Raw genomic sequence first — 23,983 nt, forward strand, 5'->3', positions numbered from 1 at the left:
GTGATGGGCTGCAGTGCCGGAGCATGGCCAGTGCTGCAGTGAGAAGGGTATTTTTGTTCTTGCTTCTCCTTTCCACACACCCTACTCCCCACCCCCTTACCTCCCCCGTTTAACGCGCTGCCTGCTCCAGCAGCTCACCGACATTTGTCCAGAGACACCCGGTGGGAAGGGGGACGAGGTGGCCTGTGGGGACGCACGGAGCCCATGTTTGCACCAGCATCTGGTTCTGCACTCAGAGCTGACAGGGGGTTGGAGCCCCTGCGGCTCCAAATGAACCGGGGCTGGAAAGAGAGGAACAGCCCAGCTCGGCTGCAGGAAAGGCCCCGGGCTCTGGAGGTGGCCGGGGGACGCGGTGGCCGGGCGCTGCGTGTCCCCAGGACACCCCAGAGCCGGGGCCGGGACGCGGACGCACGCTCCCGGGCCCCAGCAGCAGATTATCCTGCGGACCGGCCGGCTCTCGCACTGCGCACCCCGCTCCCGCCACCTAACGGCCGCCGCCGGTGGTGCCCTGCCGCGTCGGGCACCGGCACCGGGAGCGGGACCGTTCCCTCCCCGCGCTCCCCGCGGGTGGAGCGGCTCCCCCTCGGCACCCGCCTGCACTCCGGACACCCCCATTCCTTCACCCCCTTCCGCCCGGTGCCACCAGGGATGCGACCCCCGGGTGTGGGACACACACCCGCAGCACTACCTCCCCGGTACCACCCGGGAGGGGGTGTCCCATCGGGGTGGGCGCAGCGCTCCATTCCCACTCCCCGGCCCCGCCCCCCGCAAGCTGCCTTGGCAGCTCCCCCCATTCCAGATTTTTTGGCAGAGGCGAGCTCAGATTGGAGAAAGAGGAATTAAACGAGGGGAAAAAAAAAAAAAAAGGAAAAAGGGAAAAAAACCCTCAGCCAGTCCAATCGGCTGGAGAGGCTGGTGTGTGTTTGCCCTTTCCTCATGACGTAGTGTCCTGTGCCTCTCTCCCCCTTTCTCCCTCTCCTTTTCCCCTCCCTCCTTACACACCCCCTCCCCTTCCCTTCCCCTCGCATCCTTGGAAGCAACAATTAAGCAGCTCTGGGATAAAACACACAGCCTGCGGGAGCACGGGGGCATTGCTTCAAGAGATGGCAAGGCAGGCAGCTGCACCCCTCCTTCCCGGAGTCCTCCTCCTCTTCTCCATCCTCCCGGCTTCTCAGCAAGGAGGTAAGGAAAGAAAAGGCTCCTTTCCCTTTCCCCGGCTCCCGCTTTACTCTTCCTCTGCACGGACCCTCCTCGGCTGCTGCCTCCTACAGCCTCCTCAGGCAGCCCCCGCCTGCCCCGGGTGCGTGTCCCCAGGCAGGGACAAGTGCCCCCTGCCCTGCCCTGGGCACCTCCCCGGAGGACTTTCTGCCCCCCAACCTACCCCGGTGGGGCAGAATGTCCCCAGGGATGGTGGCAGGGCAGCCTAGGAACGGCATCACTGTGCAAAGCTCTCCCAACTCCTTGTTGGGAGAAGGCTGGGAGGTGCTATGTCCTAGTGAGAGGCCCTGGGAACACGAGAGGCTCGGGGATACAGGAAACTCAGAGACCCATGCGGCTCAGGGACCCCCAGGCAGGGCGCAGAGTAGGGCAGCCAAGGGTGTCCTCTAAGCGCCCATGGAGCTTACAAGTGCAAGGGGCCCGGGGGAGCTGGCACCAGTCACCACCCGGTGTGATGTCGATGTGAGCTGGAGGGGCAGGGGGGGTCAGCATGTTGCATCCCGCAGCCGGTGCATGCGAGCTGCTGCACAGTGTGTGGCTGCTGCACAGCTGGCTGGGCTGGTGCAGCTGCAGAGGGCTCAGTCTGCCTGAACACAGGCTCTGGGTGCCTGAGGTGTCCCTTTGCATTGTATCACCAGCATTGGCTCCATCCACCCGTGCATCGCACTCGCTGGCTGGTGCCTTGGTTGAACAGGGGCTGTGCAACACCCCAGCACATGCGCATGCATGTGCAGCAAACACGCTGCCGGCACAGAGAGGCAAAGCCCACGCGGACTGCGTGTCCCACTGCACTGTGGGATGCATCTGGAGCTGCCAGCGCAGCAGGTGCTGGATGGATGGACGGACACTTGTGTCTCGTGGTCAGGCCATGACATGCACAGCGAGTAGCTCTGAGCACCGAGTTCCAGCCCGCTGCGATGGCCAGACTGGGCAAAGGGCTGCGAGGCAGGAACAGCCTCGTTAGGTACGGGACAGCCCCCTCTGGAGACCTCTCCTGTGTCGCACTGTGGAGACCGTGTGATGGGCAGAGCCACCATCAGCGATGGTGTCAGTGCCAAAGCTGTTGCATGAGGCTTCTCGACCAGAGAGGACTGAGGAGAGGAGAGGGCAGGACCCGGTGGGCAAGGGAGGGCAGTGCCAGGGCTGAGTATGGCACTGGGCAGCTGCAGCCTGGGCTACCCCTCGCCACAGGCAGAGCACTTAGGGATCTGCAGGCAGCAGCTCCATCTGCCAGAGCCCTGCAGCTCCCTGCTCTGCCCTGGTTTGGTGGTGGACTCCAGCCACGGGCTGATCTGCCTCTGGCTGTGCAGGGAGCAAGGACCAGAGAGGTGCCCAGCCATATAGCACCTGTAAAGCCAAGCCACTGTCAGTGCCTGATCCTGGGTAACTGCTGCTCAGGGTCAAGGTGCTTGATGGGATGCAGCTCAGTAGTGGGCACTCTCCAACACCAGCAGTGATGCTCCATGCTGCTTGCTGCTACAGTGGCTTTGTGTCCCCGGTCTCAAGCAGTGGCCAGCTGGGACTGTCTCTGGAGGACATTGGTCCCTTGGTGAGATCCTGCAGCAGTTTCTGAGCAGTTTGTGACTGTTACTCTGCCTCAATCTCCAGAGGTGTCTGCTGATTTGGGAAGTAGCTCATAGAGGAGATAGCCATGGCCCAGTGCTGATGGGGACACCGAAGGATGCTTCCCCATAGAGGAACGAGCAGTGTCTCTGCAACCTGGTGTGCAGTGTGGCACCAGGCAGGTTCAGCCATACTGTTTGCCCTGCCAGCCCTTGTGGACTGTACTGGGACAGAGGCACAGCCAGTGGCATGGTGTGGGAGGGCTACCAACCAGCAGCATCCTCCAGCACCCACTGCCAGTGTGGCTCCAAACCAGCCTGGCAGGAGAGGGACACTTCAGAGATCCCAGGGTCAAGGGGAAAAGGGGAAGCCCCCTCTACACACAAAGCAGTGCTGAGGAGCTGAGCCACAGGCTTGCACCAGATGGTGGTACTTGGGAAACTCCCAGCAGCAGATTGGAATCACCCCCTGCTGCTCTGCGCCCTGACAGCAGAGTTGTACTGGGCACCGTGGGGAGGTGTATGGCTGGACCCCATGGGGAACCTGCTGTGTGTTTCCCTAAAGTTGCCAAGTGCAGCATGTCCCAGCATTTGGAGTGAGGTATCTGTCCCACAGTGCTTCCATCCATCCATCCACCCATCCATCCATCCCTCCCTCCCTCCCTCCCTCCCTCCCTTAGTGCTTCCCATGGTGGAGTACAGGGCAGAAGGAACCAGGAGGGCTCCCAGCCCTGCAGTTCTCTGGGACCGCAGGGGGAAGTTTGGGTCGGTGCAGAGTACTGGCATCCCAGCCTGTGTACCATGGGGACACCCAAGGACACCCAAAGTCCCCAGGGTGCCCCAGGGCCAGCTGTGGGACTGAGGTGGTATTTCTCCCTCCCAGCCAGGTACCTCCCCGAGGCACCATCCTGCTGGGGCTACTCCCTCTGCAAACAACTTGCAGGGTGCAGCTTGTCCGCCAGCGCTCTGAGATGAAAGCTGGAGTCTCAGGGGGCTGCAGAGGAGCTAGGCTGTTGGCAGCAGCCTCCCTGCTCTTCCCAAGCTGCTACCAGCAAGCTGGGGCCAGGATGTAGTGCAGCTTCAACGTTGCTTGGACACTGAATATTTCCAAAACCCATTTTCCCAAGAAAAAGCAAGCAGTGGTGTGAGGGAAGAGGGGAAATGCTATGGAAATTCTATGAAATATCAGTGGAGGTTATGTGCTGGGCCTGCCCCAGGAGCCCGCAGGCACGGGGAGGGTGGCGAGGTACAAGGTTTGGCTGCGCAGTGAGGGTGTGAGCTCGTGTCCTGTGGTGGATGCTCCAGCCTAGTCTTGGTCATGAAAGCTGTAGAATAGAGAAAACATCTGTACTTCTGGCTTGTAAAGAAAACTGCAGTCAGTGGTGCAGGTAGAAATGGTACAGATGACACTGGCTTGAGAACATATCCGTGGGATGGGTGCTGGGGGACAGCCCAGTGCTCTGCAGGCTTACAACCAGCCTCGGCTCAGAGACAAGCTGCGAGATAGGAGAAACCCCCCTTCCTGGAGTCCCACCAGGCTGAGACCAGGGGCAAAGGCAGCACAGAGCTCCACCTGTACTGAGGGGATAGTGACTCAGTTTGCTCTTCCCAATGTGCCAGAGGAATGCAGGATGGAGAGGTCAAAGAGGGGCACGCTATGCCAGGGATCAGACCCCAGGCTGGGTTATGGGCACTGACTTACCACTGGAATGAGCCCAGCTCTGCCAGCATCAAGACAGTACAGAAAAGAGCTTCAAGAGAAGTGCAGAGCGGGCTGTGTTTGGCACCAGAGTGGTCAGAGAGAGCATCCAAGGGGGAGCAGCCTCCTGCAATGCTCCTGAGTGAAAGCCTTGGCTCCCCAAAGTCTCATGGCATCCCCATTTCTGCCATTCTTCTGCCCCTAGCCATCCAGGATCCTGCCAGGACTGGCTGACATCCTCCACCTACTGATGTGGGCATGGAGAGGGTTGATAAACTGGCAATTCCCTGTAATCCTCCAGAAGGTGCAGCCCCATTGTGAGGCACTGAGATGAGCACAGTGCCTTGGCCATGGTATGGTGTCTGGAGGAAGCAGGACCCCCCTTTCAGGGTCCACAGGAGGGTGACAATGCTGAAGGGTGGAGAATAGCAGCATGGCTGTGGGCAGGGGTCTCCAAGCACCGCAGGAAGGCTGTGAGCCATCCAGCCTTGTCCCAGCTTTCCCAGGGGTAGGAGAGCTCAGCCCAGGTCTCCGGGTGCCTGGCGTCACCCAGCACCAGGGACCTTGCCTTGGCCATGGGGTCTGAGGCTGGGGATCACCCTGGAGCTGAGCACTGCAGGGAGCCCCCTGCTTGATGGGGGATGGTCACTAGCCCCAGGCATGGGGGTACCCAGATGAGTCTTGGCTGGATCCCACTGGCTCTCGCTCCCAGCAGGGCAGGGGGCAGGGGAGGCCAGGCGATGTGTGGATGCTTGGAGTCTGTTTAGAAACAGGCAAGAAGTTGGGATTTATTTTTCCAAGCTGGGGGGGGGGAGGTGTTATGGGTAGAGGAGTGTGCTGGGAAAGGAGCCGCTCCATAAACCCCTGGCTGGCAGCTGGGCTGGGCTGTGCCATGCCAGAGGGGTGAGCGATGGCCCAATGCATGTCCCCACCATTCCAAGGGACATCAGCTGCTTCAGGGCCAGATTTGTTCCGCAGCCCCAGCAGGGCCCTGAGGGTGGTTTTGAGGGGCACAGCACTGTGTGACAGGACTTGGCACAGGTCCTCTGTGTGTGTCGCAATGGGTTGGTAGGTGCATGTCTGCCGGCGCGTGTGTCCTGACATCTCCTGCATGTGCACAGTCTGGCACCCTCTTGCACGCGTGTGTGTCCTGACACACGTGTGGGTGCATCCCAGTGCCTGCTCTCTCTGTGTGGCTGGGCTGAGGTGTCTGTCCTACATGCCCTAGGGACATGTGAGCAGGGTTAAGGGGACGCTCTCATCCCTGCCCGCAGCAGGCAGCTGTTGGAGTGAAGCAGGGGGCACAGTGAGGGGGGACCCCCAGAGTTTGCACCTCATCTGAAGTGGAGATGTACAGCACAGTGTACCTTTCATCATGGCTGCCAGCTCTGCCTGACACCTGCCTGTGCTGTCCCTGGGCACTGTGCAGCTTGTGGTGCATGCACCCAGCTCCTGGGGGTGCTTGGGAGGCCACTGCAGCCTTGGAGCAGGACAGCAGGTCCTCAGGTTCCAGCCATGCCACTGCAGGGTCCACAGTGCCATCCAGCTTGAACTCCATCCACTCTGCCCAGAGCTGAGTGCAGCTTTGCCGCAGGGATGCTGGACATGGCAGCCCTGCTGTTGCCTCCAGCAACCCCCAGATCCTCCTGCCAGCCACAGTGCAAATCCCACTGCAAACCCCATGGCAGCTGCCCCAGTGCCAAAAACATGCTCCAGCCAAAAGCGGAGCATCCCCCTGCACTGCAACCTCCCTGTGCCACCAACCCACCTGCAGGCCCAAGCCATGGCCCTGATGGAGCAGGGTGACCACCCATGGGCCGGCTGCCTGGCGGTCTGCAGGGCACAGCCCTTTGCCAGAGTCCAAACCAGACGGACAGCACCGCGGGGTTGTCTGAGCACGGGCTCCACGTGCCCTGGAAAGTGATGGGATCTGGGTGGTTAAACGCTCAGCTCAGCTTCACAGAGGTGGGCACAGGGGTGCAGGTGGTTTCAGTGGATCTTGCCACTGTCCCCCCCAGGTCCAGCACCTCAGTACTGTGCCTGAGCTGGCTCTCCCACTGGTAGCAAGGCAGGGCAAGGCAGGGCAGGCAGCGTGGGCATGCAGCAGCCACAGCCAGGCTTGGCTGGGATCAGCATGGCCTGCAGAGTTGAACAGGGACAGCCCCACCCCACCATGACATGGCTGGACAGGTACTCCAGAGCCATGTGGAGCCAGAGATGATGGAGACAGCACTGGCTGTGGTACAGAACAGCAGAGCTGGACACCAACCAGAACCGCTTCACATCATCCCCATGTCCTTCCTTCTCATGCAGGACCTGCTGCCACCTCCACCAACATGCCCTCCCTGGCTCCTGGCTGGGGTACCTCCAAGCCCTGTCACCACTGTCACAGTGGGGAAACTGAGGTGTACAAGGACAGGCGGGGCCTGCCCCAGGGCTCTGCTTCCCACCTCATCTGCAAGGAGCATCTCCCCATCCAAGGAGATGCTCCCCCTCCCCTACCCCCCCCCAGACAGACTTGGATCCCTGGGGGGATTTTAATGAGGGTCTCTTCTCCTGCAGGGGTCCCTGGTGCTATCCCAGGAGGGGGAGTTCCCGGAGGAGGCTTTTTTCCAGGTAAGGGGGTCCAGGCGGGAGGGGGGGGTTATCCCCGTGCTTGCAGGGATAGGGCAGGTGCCTGGGGAGCCCCTCATGCCTATGAGCCAGCACAGAGGGCTGGGGACCTGCCAACTGGGAGCAGGGGACATGGGGACAAGCCCTGGGTGGCTTCCTCAGTGCCAGCCTCACAGCGTAGGGATGGGACAGGGTGGCAGTGTCCACCGTCCAGGACTGGCACTTACAGCCTGCCCAACCCCTGGCCGCAGGAGTTGCTCAGAGGTCACAGCCTGTCCCCATTGTTTCTTCCAAAAGCCTGGGGACATCCCAGGGGGGATGCCCCATCCCCTGGCACCCTTGTGACCCTCTTTGTTTCCCCATGGACACCCTAGGTAGCCTGGCATGGGTGGGTGGTGAGTGGTGGGTGGTCACCAGGATGGGTGCTAAGACTGTTTGTTGCTGTTTGCAGGTGCTGGGGTTGGAGGTTTGGGAGCAGGTGAGTGCTGGCACCACTTTGTCTATGGGGGTGCTGGGATGGGGACCCCCAGCAAAGCTGCTTGTGAGGGGAAGAGCATCCTCATCCTGCACCATATCCCCCCTTTGGGGAATGCTTGGAGAAAGGATGGCTCTGATCCCTCTCCGCTCACTCTCCCCTAGGACTCGGAGCTGCAGGAAAACCTCTCAAACCAGGTAAGAAGCCTTTCCCTGATGCTCTTGCCATTGCCAGCCATGCCAAGGGACAGGATATTTCCTGACCCCTGTTGCCTGCATATTTATTTCACATAGCCAAGGGACCCTCTGACCCTGGGCACCCCCATGGCCAAGTCACGCAGTACTTTCTGCCCTGCCCTGGCACACTGACGCTCGCCAAGTCCCAATAGCTGCAAGGAAGCCTTCGTCCTTGTACCCTGCTTTGGCACACTACTCTGTACCCTCTAGACTCCCCAGACCAACCTTTCAGGGTGCTTGCTGCTTGCAAACCTGTGCCAAAGCTCCTCGGGATGACGCCAGCTAAAGCTTGCCTGGCCCTGCCAGGCGCAGTGCCAGTGGGAAGCTGGCAGCTCTGCTGTTTGTGGCCAAGTAGCTTTTGCTGAGCCTCCTGCAGCCCATGCTGGGGTTTGACTGGGCCAGAAATAACGGGGTGAGAGGGTGCGTCACTAGGAGAGTGACCAGAGGAGGCAGGAGGATGCACAGTCTGAGGGCACAGAGCCTGAGGCATGGTGAGGAAGTGCTGGGGCAACAGGTCCTGAATGTGCAGGGGCAAAGCTGGTGCCAATGGAGATGGCCGGTGCTCATCGAGGCCCAGGGAGAGATCACAATATCATAGAATCCCAGACTGGTTTGGGTTGGAAGGGACCTTAAAGCTCATCCAGTTCCAACCCCTGCCACGGGCAGGGACACCTTCCACTGGAGCAGCTTGCTCCAAGCCCCTGTGTCCAACCTGGCCTTGAACACTGCCAGGGATGGGGCAGCCACAGCTTCTCCGGGCACCCTGTGCCAGCGCCTCACCCACCAAAGCTCTGCCTGCCCAGGCAGGGGTGCGCAGGGGCACACCGAGCCCCCGGCTCCTGCGCTGGCCCGTCTGCACGGTGGGAGCGCCAGCCCGAGGCGGGGGCCACAACCTCCGTTTGCTCAGATTTCAGCGCGTGGAAAGAAAAACAAGGCCTTTTATTTCGGCATAATTAAAACCAAATGTGGGGCGGCCGCGAAGACCCAGCCCCAGCCGCGCAGTGTCCGCGCCCCGAGCCAAAGGCACTGGAATTTGCGCCTAGAGGGAGCGAGGGCTTGATTAGCCCCAGATGTTGGAAGGCAGCGCCGGCCGCAGACCGGAGACGGAGGGACTCATTCCTCAGCCATCAACATTTCAGCTCCCGGTGGCCCGGTGGGGTGGGGGCAGGCAAGGCAGAAAGTGATGGGACGGGGAGCCCGGATACTGGCAGCACATTTGCCACCTGTCCTTGTGCCTGTCCCCGGGGCACGCTCTCATCCCATGGGGATGTGGCAATGGGATGTTTCTGCTTCTCTGGCCCTGGCCGTTCCCCACAGCTCACCCCACTTCTCTTCCCAGGGGTCGGAGGCCTAGGGGGACTTGGCCCACTCGGCCTACAACCAGGTGAGCACTGACCACTGGCCACACTTCTCCAGACTGTCCCTGGGTGATGTTCCCAGAGACCCACCCTGGAGACAGCAAGGGGCTTTGCCCCATCCAGTGCACTCCCTAGGCTCCCTGGTGGGTCTTGTCTGGGCTGGGTGCTCTGCTCAAACCTGGCAGCCACTAAGAGGCATCCCTGTGGTCCCACAGCATCATGGCATTGATCCATGGCAGGGTGACCCCAAGCAGTGATAGCTGAGGAAGGATCTGCAGCAGGGGACCCTGGTGTGTGCAGCAGCCAGTGACACTGCCATGTGCCCTGGGTGGCTGGCAGAGCTGGTGATGGGTGGGATGCAGGTGGGAGCATGTGTTTGGGGGGGGATGCAGGGAGAAGCTGGTGCAGGACAGGGCACTGCTTGCTAACCACCACCTTGCCCAGCCTCATTTCAGCCCCTGGCATCACCCCGCAGCCCCACATGGCTCACCACCTCCTGTACCCACTGCGGCCAGCATGGAGGGCAGGACCAGGACACTTCCCTGCTTTCTGGGGATGCTCATGCTGGTTATTATCCCTACAGGTGCTGCAGGTGTCTTCCCCGGAGGTGCCTTCCCTGGGGCAGCCTTCCCTGGTGCTGCTGCTGCACTCAAGGCAGCTGCGAAAGCTGGTGAGTGTTGCAGGTGCCCAACAATGCCAGGCAAGGCAATGCTGGAGCTCCTGGTATCCCCTGAGATCCTGGGTTGGAAAAGCTTCTCCTGTGGAGCTGGTGGGATGTAAGCAGGAGGTGCTGGTCTTGTGGGGATCACTGACAGTTCAGAGGCACCCTGTACATGTTGGTGTGCTGGCAAAGGGGTATTGGTCAAACCCAAGCCCCAAGGAGCAGAGACCACCGAGCCACTGGGTCCCTGTGCCCAGCTCTAGGGGACTCATCCCTGGTACTGCCTTAGGGTGTCCCTTTTGTCTCCCAAGAGCTGTCTTGCACTTGTCCTTTCCTCCGGCCACCCCTAGCCCAGCAGTGGCATCTCACACTGGTTCATTCCTTTTCCCAATGCCCCCAGGTGCTGGCATTGGTGGCGTGGCTGGAGTTGGTGTTCCTGGTGGCCTCGGGGTCTCTCCAGGTAAGGAAATACCCCTCATCCCAAGCATAGCTGAGCCTGGGGCAGACCCATCCCCATGCCTGCCACAGTGTGCAGGAGCTGATGAGGGGCTCAGGGGATGTCTGCTGCCTGCAGGTGCAGTGGTACCTGGTGTGGTGCAGCCCGGGGTTGGCGCAGCAGTGAAACCCCCGAAAGTGCCAGGTAGGTGCATGGCCCCAGAGCTGGGGGCCGGGGAGGTGGGGGAATGGCTCCTGCTGGGTGCTCATCATTGCCTTTCTCTTGCCTGGCAGGCGCTGGGATTCCTGGAGCTTTCCCAGGCGGTGTGCTTCCTGGCGCAGGTGAGCTGGGGATCCCCAACCTACCAGCAGCACCCCAACCCCCGAGGGGGTCCCCACCCAGTGCCAGCATTCCTGTTTGAGTCTACAGCCTTGTGGCTAGGTGGCCATTGCAGCACATCCCCTGCCTGCCCGGCAGCAGGCTTCCTGCAGCCCCTTGCTGCATGCCTGCTGAACTCCCTGCCTGCACCATCACTGCTGCCTGTACTTTCCAAACCCTTTCGCTGGGGCCATAGTGACATTTCCACCGTGCCAAAGGCGGGGAAACCCAGTGTCTCCGGGGGTTTCGTGTCAAGCTCCATGGGAGCAGGCGGCATCAGCACCGGGAGAGGAGCTGGCACAGGCCATGCCAGGACTGGCTTGCCCAGCCAAAGACTGTGTGGAAAGAAGGGGGAAGTAGGGGGAGGAGAAGGAGGAATTCTTTACTGAAAAGTAATTTGGGGAAGGAAAACTTGTGAAAACAAGATGTTTCGACATTGTCAGAAGTGTGTTGCTGGTCAGGAATGTCTTTTCCATGTCTGAAAATGCATGAGTTACAATGAAAGACATTTGTGAAAGGGGGGAAAAAACCCAACAACAACAAAAAACCCAAACCCCAAAGCCCAAACCCCAACCCAAGTGACTGCAAGGCCAAAGCGCTGCCTGTTGCCCTTGGAGGGCTGGGGCTTCCCGCTCCCCAGAGAGCCCCAGCTTGCATGAAGGCACTGCACATCACTGGGCAGTGAGCAATGCCCAGGCTTGGCTATACCACGGCATGGGCTGGTGCTTTGCTGTCATGGGTGGGACCTACTCACAGGTGCCATGTACCCTGCAGGCACCTTGAGCTCCTGCCCAGGCAGCCTGGCCCCACAAAGGAAAGGCAACACCAGGGCTAGAGCAAACCCTCCCGTGGCAGCTCTGCCCTGGGGCTGGCACTGGGGGGGTGGCAAGCCCTTAGTGTATGGGGGTGCCCTGTCTCAGGGTACAAGGGTTGGTGCTGAGCCAGGGATGGGTGACAAGGGTTTGGGAGGTGGGTGCAGGGGTCTTGGGTACAAGCAATGCTCTTTGGTCTCTGTCACAGGCGTCCGCTTCCCTGGCGTTGGGGTGCTGCCCGGAGTACCCACTGGTGCTGGAGTCAAGCCAAAAGGTCCAGGTAAGTTCCCTAGATCACCTGGGGACACTGGGGTGGAGGGTGGGTGCAGGGCTGGCTCCAGCTCTGCCTTCATCCTCATCCTACCAGGGCTGGCTCCAGCCCATCATTTGGGTCGCAGCCCCACAGGGCACATGGGCAAGTGAAGCCAACCTTTGGCTGAGCCTATGTAACCCATGCAGACTAGTTTGGACCACAAGGAATAGCTCAGATGCTCACATGGGTGCTTTTGTGTTTCTGCCTAGGAGCAGGAGCCTTTGCAGGAATCCCTGGTGAGTGTCCCATCTGTCTCGCCTATCCTTCTCTTCCTTCCCAAGCCTGTTCATCACAGCCATGGCCTCTCCACGCCAGAAGATGCCTCAGGGCTTCCTGAGCCACTCGCTCTCCTCTCCCAGGGTGCCCCGGGGCACTCCCCTCTTGCAGTGACTGGTGCGGGCTCCAGGTGAGAGTCTGCTGTTGGCTTTGCAGGACTAGGAGGTTTTGGAGGTCAGCAGCCCGGTGTCCCCCTGGGGTATCCCATCAAAGCTCCTAAGCTCCCAGGTAAGCTGCCACAGCCAAAGGGGCTAGGGGCGATAGACCCCCAGCAGTGCCAGGAGGACCCGCCGTTCCCCAGGGCTGAGCCCGGTGCCTCGAGGTCCCCTGGACCTGCTGCTGGTGGTGGCTCTGGGACAGCAGGATAGAGCAAGGGGCAGGTGAGTCCAGCAGCAGCCCCTGCCTGTGAGCAGCTGCTTGGATCCTGCCGCTAGTCTTGCCGCAGCCCATGAGGATGATGCTGTGCCTCTCTGTGGTTGTTATAAGGTAGGAAAGAGCATGTTCTGGGGATGTGCTTTGGGGTAGACCACCCCAGCCTGTCCTTGGCATGAGACACAGCCCTTGCAGGAACTGTCTGCTTTCTGTGGCTCCTGGGGTTGCGCCAGGTATCACTGAGCATTCACCTGGGCTGAATATCCTGGCTTGAGGAGCTCTAGCCAAGGCCACCAGCAGCAGGCAGGTGGTGGAGATGGAGCTCCAGGACGGTCTCACCCCCCACTGCCCACCCAGATGAGGCTCAGCTCCAGCACAGGGAAACCTGTGGGTGCTCAGCACCCCATCCCCATGTGGGGCTGCTCCAGGAACCTTCAACTCCCAGCCCTGGGCTGGGTGCCAGCTCTGCCTGTCCCCAGCCAACCATGCCCAGGCAAGGACAGCGGAGCACAGGCAGTGCCAGGCAGCCAGAATCAGCTGCTGTGCCCCCCAAGGGCCATGCTGCCAGCTCACTGGTCCCAAGATCATCGCCAGGGAGGGGATGATCTTGGGACCAGTAAGATGGCAGCATGGCCCCTGGAGGGCACAACACCCAGTGCTGGCTGGAACCAGTAAGCATAAGATCTGGGCAGCCAGATCTGGGCAGGCACCTGCATTGCTGGGGTGCTTGGTAGATCCATGGCCATTTTCCCACTGGCCAAAACAAGTTGGTGCAGGGAGGAAAGCCTTGGTGGGGGGAGCCCATCCGTGGGGAGCAGGTCCCATCGTGGCTCGGGTGCCAGCCCCAGCAGCTCTGCCGACTTCCCCCTGCAGGGGCCCATCACCGCAAATGGCAGCAGAAATACTTGGCCTGCTCTGGCTTCCTCCTGCGGAGGCAGAGTTACTCTCCTTGGGGCGACTCGGCCTTGCTGCCATTGGATATCGCCTGGCTGTGGCCGCAGCCCGGCCCAGACTGCCTTTCATGGGGTGCCTGGTGTGGAGAGCAAACCGCCGGTGCATGGCGCAGCCGTGCCTGGCTCCATCCTGCTGCAGCCCTGCCAGGGGCCTGCAGCCCAGCCTGATGCAGCTGCAGGCTGACCCGCTTTATGGGGAGCCTTTGTGAAATAAAGCAGGGGAGATCACTCATTCCCCTGGCCAGGGAGCCCCATTGGTGCATCACATCTCTCACAGGGACCAACAGGACAGTGGTGGTGGTTTCCCCAGCTGTGGTTTCAGCTGCTGGGCGCTACCTGGTGCCCCAGTCCTTCCCAGGACACTGGGGGATGCCAGTTTGTCACCTCTGAGGGCTCAGGACTGACAGCATGGGGACACTGGGCTGGCTGGCACCCTTTCATGGTGCAGACAGATGCAGGGCCTGACACACATCCCCATGTCCCCTGTGCTGTGTCCCAGCTGAGTTGAGATGGGATGAGGGGACAATGGGGAAAACAACATTTTCAGCAGATAGTCTCCTTTTTGGATTATTTGCTACAAATGCCCTAGCTAGCTCCTGCCCTGTGCTGTCCCCACTTAACAGGCAGCCCCAGGGCCAGCCTCTCACTGGGGGCTCAGCCTGAAGCTGTGGCTGAAATCAGGGTCCCACCTCATTCCATAGGGTTGGGGACTGCTCCCCACTACCCAGCCATGCTGGGATGGTATTGATTAGTGCAAAGCCCTTTTCACGCCAGCCAGTGTGCCCATTAACCCTGAGTCCCCCCAGCAGTGCTGGTAGCATCCTCATGCTGGTGCAGGAAGGGTGCAGACAGCCCTGGGGTGGGCGCTGCTCTCACATTTGGCTGGGGGTGGTGGGGAACTGAACTTGGACCCAGCAAAACCCTTGGAGGCTCTTGAACCTTGGAGACACCTCCACATGTGTCACCCAGTGCTGGACCTTTCTGCAGCTTTGGGGTGAGTGAGGCACTTATGAGGATGGCATAAGGGAGGTAGCCAAGGTGGGGGACACCCAGCACAACTCACAGCTACTACAGCCTGGAATGCAATCTGCCCCTGTGCTGGCATGGGACATGATGGGACAGCCTGGCAAGATGGAGGGAAATCTGGTCCCCACATGCTTGCTGGCGGTAGGGGACAGTGTCCCACACTCAAAGAGACACTGCCGTGAGCAGTACTGTCCTGGCTGCAGACAGCTGCATCCCTCCTATCCCACAAACCCCTCAGCAGGAAGACTTTGTGTGTGAGACACCCTCCACCCTATGTGCTGCTCGAGGTGTCCCCAGCGGGGATGTGGCAGCCCATCGCCCCTCCTCAGGCCACTGCCAGCTGTAACGGGAGCTTGGTGCTGCCCATCCCAAGCACACGTTCCCCACTGAGTCATGGGCATCCCTGTGCCATCCTGAGCAGTGGGATCATGCTCTTTCACAGGGAGACATTTCCCTGGCTGCAACATTGCTGCTCATAATCCCTCCCTGTCCCTTCACACTGACCTCCTAAAGAGGTCACATTTCAGCAGAGGCTCCCAAACCATCATTCCGATTAAACCCTTTCATTTGGAGCTGGCCATGGTGCAGGTGGCTGGGTACGGCTCTTGCTGCAGGCTCTCGGGACACCCCCTGCCGAAGTGGGATCATAGCAAAACTGGCTCTGGGTGCCACAGCCTTGGCCCCTGACAGTGAGTGGCTGTTTTTAGAGATGCTGCTTCCAAGGTGATGGAGAAAAACATCTCCTGGTCTGGCTTCATCATGAGAGTTGTATCCTGGAGGATTTACTATCCTGATGGAAGGCTCCCCAAGGGCTGGTGCTGCACAGCTGGCTGGCAGAGAGGGGCTACACTGTGGGGCAGAGGGGTCACAGCCACAGGCATACAAGTGCTAACCTGCCACCTTCTCTCCTCTCCAGGTGGTTATGGATTGCCCTACAGTACTGGTAAGCTGCCCTATGGTGAGTGCTTGTAGCCCTCACTCCGCGGTCATAGTTCTTCGAAGGCCCACTGGCTGCCACCATGGCTTTGTGGCCACCAACCCTCTGGGTGGTATGAGGAGCATCCTGCACCCAGGGTGAGGTGATCCCTCCGGGGACCTGTGCCTTGCCCTGCTGTGCTACCTGTGGACCCAGCTGGGAGCAGCCCGGCTCTCCTGGCATTCCATGGCATGGGGGACAAGGGCAGTGGTCAGCTGGCTCTGCCAGATACGTCCTGAGCTGCAGCCAGCTCCAGGCAGGGATGTTAGAACTGGCATCTCAGCTGCAGTGGAGCAGGCTCCAGCACACCATCCACATCCCTGGGTGCCAAAGGTGGGGAGATCCTTTGGGCTGAGGGAGCTGCCTCATCGCCCTCTTCCTAGGGCCAGTGCCTGACTCAGCTTTGCCTTTCTGTTTGTGATTGCAGGCTTCGGGCCAGGTGGGATAGGAGCCGGCATCGGGGCAGGAGGAAAGGCAGGGTACCCCACCGGGACAGGTATGCTTCCTTTCCAGGCATCCCTGGGGTGGGGGGCTGGCATGGCCATGGTGGGGGGACTGGGCACTCGAGTCACTTTGCTGGTCCTTAGACAGGGCGTTGGGCTCTGCCAGTGACAGTGTCACCCCAGGCACAGCCTGGAGGGATCCATCACCTCCCAGAGGAGAGCAGGCTGGGTGCTAACAGGAGGAGCTAGTCCCCAGGGTCCCTGTGGGGTGGGGGAGCTGAGGTGGGAATGGTCTTGGGACCTTAGTGGCTGCCCATGTCCTTCCCCAGGAGTCGGAGCACAGGCAGCAGCAGCAAAAGCAGCAGCAAAATACGGTGAGTCACTCTCCGAGGGCACATCCATCACCCATCTCCCCAGTGGAGCTCCCTCCCTCCCAGGCCTGGGGTATGCTGGTGGTGTCCCTGCATCATCAAGCTGACAGTCCCCTTATCCCCTGCGGCAGGAGCTGGTGTCCTGCCTGGGGCTGGCGTCATCCCAGGAGTCGGCGGATTGGTACCGGGTGCTGGTGTTGTCCCAGGGGTTGGAGGTGAGGCAGTGCAGGTTCTGGGGCTCTCTGGGTCACCTCCACCCATCCCACACCCCTGACTCTCTCCCACTACCCTGGCAGTTGGGGGTCCGGCAGCGGCGGCGGCAGCGGCGAAGGCAGCAGCAAAGGCAGGAGCTTTTGGTGAGTTCCCCACTGTCAGGGACAGATCTTTCTGCTGCCTGTGGGGCCATGCACTGGCGCCAGGGCTGCATGGATTCACAGCCAGCCCCACCACCCCCTCTGCCATCTCCTGGGACGCTCTCCCAGGCCCAGACCCCTGCCATGGCTCCAGGGCTGCTTGTTAGACCTCAGGCGAGGTGAAGCCACTCTGCTGAGCTTCTGCTGGTGGAAGACAAAAGCTGGTGAAGCCTCCCCCAAGGCTGCAGAGAGGCTTGACCCCTTTGGGGGCAGGCTCCAGCAGCCTATTGGGAGAGCACGGCTTAGGCATCGAAAAGCCTGGATTACAAAACACAGCTTTTCCTGCTGCCCGAAACGGTGCAGTGTGTCCCCATCAGTCATGGCTTCTCCATAAGAGATGTGGTTTTGCTGTGCCAGGCTCTGACACGGTGTCGGGACAGGCGGAGTCTGTAATGAGCCACTAATTGTGAGCAGAGGAACATACCTGGTGATGCAGAGCTCATGTTCACTGCTTGCCTTGTTGGCTGCTTTGTGGGGGGAAACTGAGTAGTAATCAACTGCTCATTCCAATGCATCCAGAAGAAACATGTCAGCCCTGAGAGCAGCTGGGATTTATAACCATGGCCATGGGGGACCCCGGAGGTCTCCAAGCTCCTGAGTGGTCTTGTGGGCTCCAGACCCCTGGGTTGGGTGGAGGAAGCTGGGAATCCCAATCCTGGGCACATCCCAGGTCCCCTGAGCAGCTGAGGTGCTCAAAGCCAGGTGTCATGGAGCCTCCTGTGACACTGGGAGAGACCACATCCACACCAGTGGCAGGGGGTGTTTTGGGGGGTGTCTGACAGCTCTGCTTCCCTCCAGGTCCAGGGGTTGGTGGTGTCCCTGGTCTTGTACCTGGCGTTGGTGGTGTCCCCGGCTTGGTGCCTGGCGTTGGAGGTGTCCCCGGGGTGGCAGGTGACTGTCTCTAGGAGCCCTGTACCCATCACCCGGCTCTGCGGGTTGTGGGGGCTGGTGGCTGAGGGTCCTTCTCTCCCTTATTCCAGGAGTCGGGGGGCCGGCAGCAGCAGCAGCAGCAGCAAAGGCAGCTAAGTACGGTACGTGATGCATGGTGCAGGGAGCTCCCAGGTGCTTGCCGGGGACCCTGCTGACCCTCTCCACTCTGGCTCTCTGGGTCAGTCTGGTGCCTGCAGGCTCAGCCTCGCTGCCTGGGTGGGCAGACATCCCAGGGTCACCACCTTCCAAAAACCTGGTGAGATCTAGCAAATGCATCCAACCTGGCTAGCAAAACCCAGCTACTCAGCAGTTATAACCTCTCCCAAGGGAGCTCCAGTGAGCAGGAGCCCAGAGGGGATGAGGGATGTGGCAAAGCAACAGAGAAGCTGTGAGTCCAGGCACAGAGTGGAAGCAAAGCAGCCCCAAGGCTCCACATAGTGGTGGGGGATCCCTATGCTGCTCCAAAAGGCAGTGCCAGAGGTCACATGGCTGGGTCCCAGGACCTTCTCCTGCATCATCACTGCAGAGCCCTGTGAGTCCCCTTGGAGCAGCCAAGCTCAATGGCAGCTTTCATAGAATCATAGGTTAGTTTGTGTTGGAAGGAACCTTAAAAATCATCAGGTTCCATTGCTGGTCATTGCTTCCATTTTTCTTCTGCATCATGTAGAAAAAAATCCTGCCATGTGCCCAGCGAAAGATGGGATTTAGGGAGATGCTTGGCAGTGACAATTTAATGGGAATGTGTTCTGCACTGGGTGCCAGGCATGGGCCGAGCAGGAGCCCACAACACCAGCCCCTCTATCAGCCCTTCCAGAAGCGAAGCATTGCCTGTCCCTGTGGCAGTAACGAGTGCCAGCGACTCAGGACTGTCACTGCCCTGGGAGGCTTCCCAGTCTGGCCCGTGTGCAGGGCACCCAGCCCTTCCCAGCAGCTACTGGGGACTACCAGCCACATCTCCTATGCGGCTTGTTTGGCTGCAAGGCTTGATGTCCCCATGATGAGGACCATCAGGAGACCCCCTTAATGATGGATCATCATAGTCCCCTGTGCTGGTGACTTCCCAGCCACTCTTTTACAACAGCAGATTTACCATCCTCACTGGGGCCTCTTGGGACAAATGGGACCAGTCCCTTCCTTACAGCACTGTGGATGAGGTGGTGGGGTGCTCTTCCCACTACAGCATGACAATAAGAGCACACCTATGACAAGGTCCCACCTTTCAACTGTTGCTGCAATGAGATCTAACTCCCCCTCTCTCATTGCCTGCAGGAGCTGGCGTCGGCGTTCCCGGCATTGGTGGTGTTCCTGGCGTTCCTGGCGTTCCTGGCGTTCCTGGTGTCCCTGGCGTCCCTGGCGTCCCTGGTGTGCCCGGCGTGCCCGGCGTGCCCGGTGTGGCTGGGGTTCCTGGCGTGGTGCCTGGTGTCGGAGGTGAGCAGATGGGCTGGCACTAGCTGATGGGTGGTGCTGGCTTCGCTGGTCCCATGACTTTCTTCCTTCTCTCAATGCAGTGGGTGGCCCAGAAGCTGCTGCGGCCGCAGCGAAGGCTGCAGCAAAAGCCGCAGCGTTCGGTAAGTGACCATCATCCTTCCCGAGGGACAGAGGAGTAACAAGGGGTGCTCACAATGAGCAGAGTGGGGAGCACCTCCAGCACTGTGGGTGGCAGGAGGCCAGTGCATACAGAGCCTGCTCAGCCACATCCTGAACCTCTCTCTGCAGGAGCAGGGCGCGTGCCCGGTGTCGGTGTCCCTGGTGTCGGTGTCCCTGGTGTCGGCGTGCCCGGTGTCGGCGTGCCCGGTGTCGGCGTGCCCGGTGTCGGGGTGCCTGGTGTTGGTGTGCCCGGAGTTGGCGTGCCTGGAGTTGGTGTGCCCGGTCTGGTGCCTGGGGTTGGAGGCATACCAGGTGAGCTGGTGTCTAAGGGATGCTTGGCAAGTCTCCAGAGGCTGAGGGGTGCTGGTGTGGCCACCACGGCCCATCACTGCTCCTCACGCTTCCCCTCTCCCCCAGGAGTTGGAGCCCCAGCAGCTGCCGCTGCTGCCAAAGCAGCCGCCAAAGCAGCCAAGTATGGTAAGATGGGATCTCTCCAGGGTTATCCCACATGTCCTGTCTCCTGGCACTTCCTCACCCCAGGTTACTGCCTTTGTTGTGGCTGAGGCCCAGCACTGAACAGGGTCCCTGTGGGTCAGGATAAGGGATGAGCTCTCCTCAGGGACGAGGAATGAGGACGTGGGATGAGGTCCTGGCTGTGTCAGGGGGTGCTCTGACAGAGAGCTGGTCTGCATGAAGGTTCCTAGGTTCACCATCCTTACACCTCTTACATTAGTCCATCCACCCTCCCTTTACTCACCCATCCACACCACCAGCCAGCCAGCCAGCCACCTCAGTATCCTTCTGTCTATTCATCTGTCCATCCATGTGCGCAGCCCAGCCTGCCATGGCTTTTCAGCCAGCTCCTTCCACCACTTCTCTTCTTGAGCTAAAGACCCATTCCTTCCCTCTCTCCTTGCAGGAGCAGGTGGTCTGGCTCCTGGTGTGGGTGGACTTGCTCCTGGTGTGGGTGGACTTGCTCCTGGTGTAGGTGGACTGGCTCCTGGAGTTGGTGGCCTGGTCCCCGGTGTTGGAGGTGTCCCAGGTGAGGAGAAAGATGGCAGGTGATGGTGGCAGCCTGGCTGCTAGGTCTGGGGAGGAGAGGCACAAGGAGGGCCTCGGTGGTCTCCATCAACTCATGGCCACTCCTTGGAGGGATGGGCTCTGCCCAGCATTGCTGGAGAGGACGCCCCCAGGGACACTAATGCCCTCTTGATGTCTCTGTTCAGGGGTTGGAGTTCCAGCTGCAGCAGCCAAAGCAGCAGCAAAGGCAGCCAAATTCGGTGAGTCGGCCAGAGGAGCCCATCGCTGGCAGCTCTCCTCACGTGGTGGGCACAGCCTGGGCCAGGGGGAGCCGGGAGGCTTCTGGGTGGGCACCGCATGTTGAGCAGACCATGGGAGCATGGGGATCACACGGTGACCTCCCCATGCCACCTCACCCCCTCTCTGCAGGTGCCGGCGTTGGAGGGGTGCCTGGCGCAGTGCCTGGTGTTGCTGGGGTGCCAGGAGTGACGCCTGGTGTCGGTGGTGTGCCTGGGCTAGTGCCGGGTGTGGGGGTACCTGGTACTGGCATTCTCCCTGGGGCAGGTACGTGCTTCCTCACACCCCCATGGGGACCTGCCTGGGGGCAGGGGTGGCCAGGGACACTAAAAGCCACCAAGTCACATTGCAGGGTGGCTGGGGGGGATGCAGGCAGAATGGGGGATGGTGGCATGTGGGAGGGGGGCAGAGGTGACTGCCCTAACTGTAGTGTCCTCATTTGCTTTGCAGGCATCCCCCAATTAGGGGTGCAGCCTGGTGCTAAACCTCCGAAATTGGGTAGGTATCTCTGCCACCCTGCCCCAAGGTCCACCCCAGATGGTCACTGGGCACCCTTCTCATGTGGCTGTTCAGGGTGCTGTCCTCACTTTGTGCACCCTGGTGCCGCAGTGGAAGGTGGCCCAGGCATGGGAATTGGCATGCTGTCATCTATGGGTGCAACGTGCCCTCTGTGCCCCCTTCCCTAGGCTCACTAGGGACATTTTCCCCCCTCCTCTGCACTGCTTGCAGCGATGCATTACACAGGGTTGAAACCCCTCCAGGTCTTCTTGCTCTGGGTACTGTGATGTGGGTGTTGGGGACACCTAGGATGGGTGTTAGGGCCATCTCAGTGGGTTTAGCACTGTCTGAGGTGCCCAGAGCTGTGAGTGCCAGGCTGTGGGGGGACAGGAGTTAATGGTGTCTTTCTGGCAGGTGTTCCAGGGGTTGGAGTCCCAGGGATCAGCGGTGTCCCAGGTAGGTGCTAGCAGGAGCTGAACACAGGCAGTGAGGATGTGGAGGCAGGGGGATGCCCCCCCAGAGGGATAACAGTGGAGGGATGCTTCCCTAGCGCATGGGTGGCTGTCTGATGAAGCACAGGCACACGTCAGGCTGGGCCTGTCCCTGCTGGCACTCACACAGGGTCCCCATCATAGGTGGCCTTGGAGTTGGTGGCCTTGGAGTCGGTGGCCTTGGAGTTGGTGGGCTTGGTGCTGGTGAGTGATGCTGGCCCCTGGCGTCAGGGCTTTTCGGGGCTGGGGCGCAGGGAGAGGAGCAGCAGCAGCACACTGGCAGAGTGCTAGAAAGCGAAGGGTTTGTATGGGATGCAGGGCTTGCAGGGTCACTTTTGTCCCCTCTGGCTCCCACCACAAACATTCACTTTGCCCTGTGCCCCATCTTGTGTCTGCTGCCTGCCCTGCTCCCGGGCATCAGAAAGGAATGCTATCACCAAGCAGGTACCAAGGGCCATACCACCAGCATTGCCATTCCACGGGGACAGGGGCTGGTACTGCACCATGTCCTCAATATGCAGAGATGCAGGTCCCTGCCCGGCAACCTTCTGGTCTCATAGCAGGGTTTGGCTACACCATAGCTGCAGGGAGCCCCAGTGAGGGCTGCACTGATGCCCTTCTCTGACACAGGGCTCTTGTATCCAGGAGCTGCTGGGAAACCTCCCAAGCCAGGTAAGGAACAGGAGCTGCTCTGGCCAGGGGGGTTGAAAGTGTGACCCTCATCTCTGTCCCCACACCCTCATCCCTACACTCCCCACCCTCACCAGGGTTCTCTCATCCCACAGGTTTTGGTGTTGGGGGGCTGCAGCCAGGTGAGTGCCCACGTTTGGGGCTGGGGTGGGAGTATGTCCCCTGCCACATCACACTTGTCCCCACTTGCTGTCCTCACCTGCTGCCATCCCCTGCTGGGCACAATACTGCCTGGGAGAGCACCCCAAACCCAGACAGGTGCCATGGTGGGGATAGGGGCTTTTGTAGCAGCTTCCGTCCCTCCAACCGACCCCAGCCAGAGTGCCCCAGGCAGGCAAGGTTGGGGTGGCACTGCTGTCATATCCTGTCACTGGCTATTGCTTTTTCCCCAGGAGTTGGAGTTCCCGGCTTTGGTGTGTCACCGATACTTCCAGGTACCATCCCCAGCTCTGTGCCTCGGCACCTCCCAGGGCACATTTTGGTGACGGCTCACAGGGACACGCACAGCCCATGGAGCAGGGGGACATGGCCACGGCCTGGGGAGGGATGCAGGGTGCTGGTTTGAGCTGGGGGCGCTTGGCTGGGGGGTGTGGGGCAGAGCAATAGCGGTGCCCGGTGACTGCTGAGGGCTTCACTCTCATTTCAGGTGGGGTTGCCGGTCAGCTGGGATTCGGTGGTGAGTGTCCAATCCCCATATGGGGTATTTTTAGGGTGGAGGGGGTGTGTCTATCCCCTGCACCCAGCGGCCGAGCTGGGTGGAGGTCCCACTCACCCCATTCTGCTCCTCCCTGCAGGGAAGCCCCCCAAGACCTATGGAGGAGCCCTCGGTGCCCTGGGCTTTAGAGGTGAGCGCTGCCGCTGGTGATCCCCACCACGATGGGGCCGGCTCCTGCACCCGTGTCCTTCCCCCCCCCCCCCGCAGTTGAAGGGTGCAGAGGAAACCTCACCCTGCGTGCATCCCCTCACCCCCCCCAGGCGGCGTGGGCTGCGCACAAGGGAAGTACTGCGGGAGGAAGCGGAAGTAACCGCACGTCGTCACCCATGACCTCATGAACTTTGGTGCTACTGCATGGTCCAGAATGTAAATCCCAAGCAAAGCTGAGAACCGCCCCACGAAACCCCGAACTCAACGTTCCCAGGAGGGGCCCCATGCCTCCGGCAGCGCTTGTCCCCCCCTAGCCCCTCCATCCCGGCGGGGAGCGCGGAATAAACTGCGGCGAGCAGCCGTCCCCCTTGGTGCTATTGCTCCCCGCGGGATTTGGGGGGTCTTGGGGTGTCACCACCCTACCAGCCTCAGACCTGACCCCGGAGGGGGGAGGGCAGAATGAGGGGCACCTCACATTGGAGGGAGGGAGGGAGTGAAGGGGGTCCCAGCAGCTGGGAGCTGCTCGGGGACGGACGTCCCTGACGGCCCTGGGCTCCCCCCGGTCCCCGCGCTCCAGGAGGGCCGCGGGCAGGAGGGGCTCTGTCCCTTCATGTTACTCACTTTGCTATAACCGGGTGGGACGCCCTATGCAGAGGGACTCACTTCCGACAGACTAATAAAGGACAAGTTTTTAAATGACTGGCTCTGTCCCGTGTCGTAGTTCCCCTCCCTGTGGTGGTGGCAGTGACGGGTGTCACTGCCTCATCTCTGTGCCCATGGCTCTGCCTAAGCCTGGAGACAAGCTGAGTCCGTGGTCGGGGGGTGTCGTGTGCCCCACTCTGTGGTCACAGACCTGGGGCACAGCGGGTAGGCGAGGGGAGAGCCTGGGGACCCAGGGGTGTGCCCATGTCCCAGCGGTGACAGCCTGGGGATGGGGGGACATCCATGCCCTGTACTACAGTGACATCCCCAGGGATGATGGATGCTCTGCCCCGTGGTGACAGGTGAGGGATG

The 23,983-nt window shown here is 60.7% G+C and overlaps 1 protein-coding gene across 1 annotated transcript; it reads left to right on the forward strand.

The window, feature by feature from the left end:
• Positions 1-520: 520 nt before the first annotated feature.
• On the forward strand, positions 521-23,129 carry ELN (elastin; the record flags this gene model as incomplete). The annotated part of the gene is made up of 34 exons (XM_080629914.1): positions 521-1,182; positions 7,042-7,131; positions 7,732-7,764; positions 9,143-9,187; positions 9,745-9,831; positions 10,223-10,282; positions 10,397-10,462; positions 10,552-10,599; positions 11,657-11,728; positions 11,971-11,997; positions 12,194-12,265; positions 15,305-15,331; positions 15,792-15,860; positions 16,137-16,181; positions 16,310-16,393; positions 16,475-16,534; positions 17,390-17,482; positions 17,572-17,622; positions 18,761-18,949; positions 19,030-19,093; positions 19,152-19,420; positions 19,544-19,585; positions 20,028-20,150; positions 20,335-20,388; positions 20,558-20,692; positions 20,876-20,923; positions 21,338-21,379; positions 21,559-21,618; positions 22,045-22,086; positions 22,200-22,226; positions 22,497-22,538; positions 22,751-22,780; positions 22,899-22,949; positions 23,080-23,129. The coding sequence occupies exons 1-34, from the start codon at positions 1,104-1,106 to the stop codon at positions 23,127-23,129; spliced, it is 2,376 nt and encodes a 791-aa protein (XP_080486040.1). The 5' UTR covers positions 521-1,103.
• Between the last annotated feature and the right edge of the window lie 854 nt (positions 23,130-23,983).

This window comes from Psittacula echo (assembly GCF_963264785.1).
Source record: "Psittacula echo genome assembly, chromosome: 15".
Classification (NCBI taxonomy): Eukaryota; Metazoa; Chordata; class Aves; order Psittaciformes; family Psittacidae; genus Psittacula; species Psittacula echo.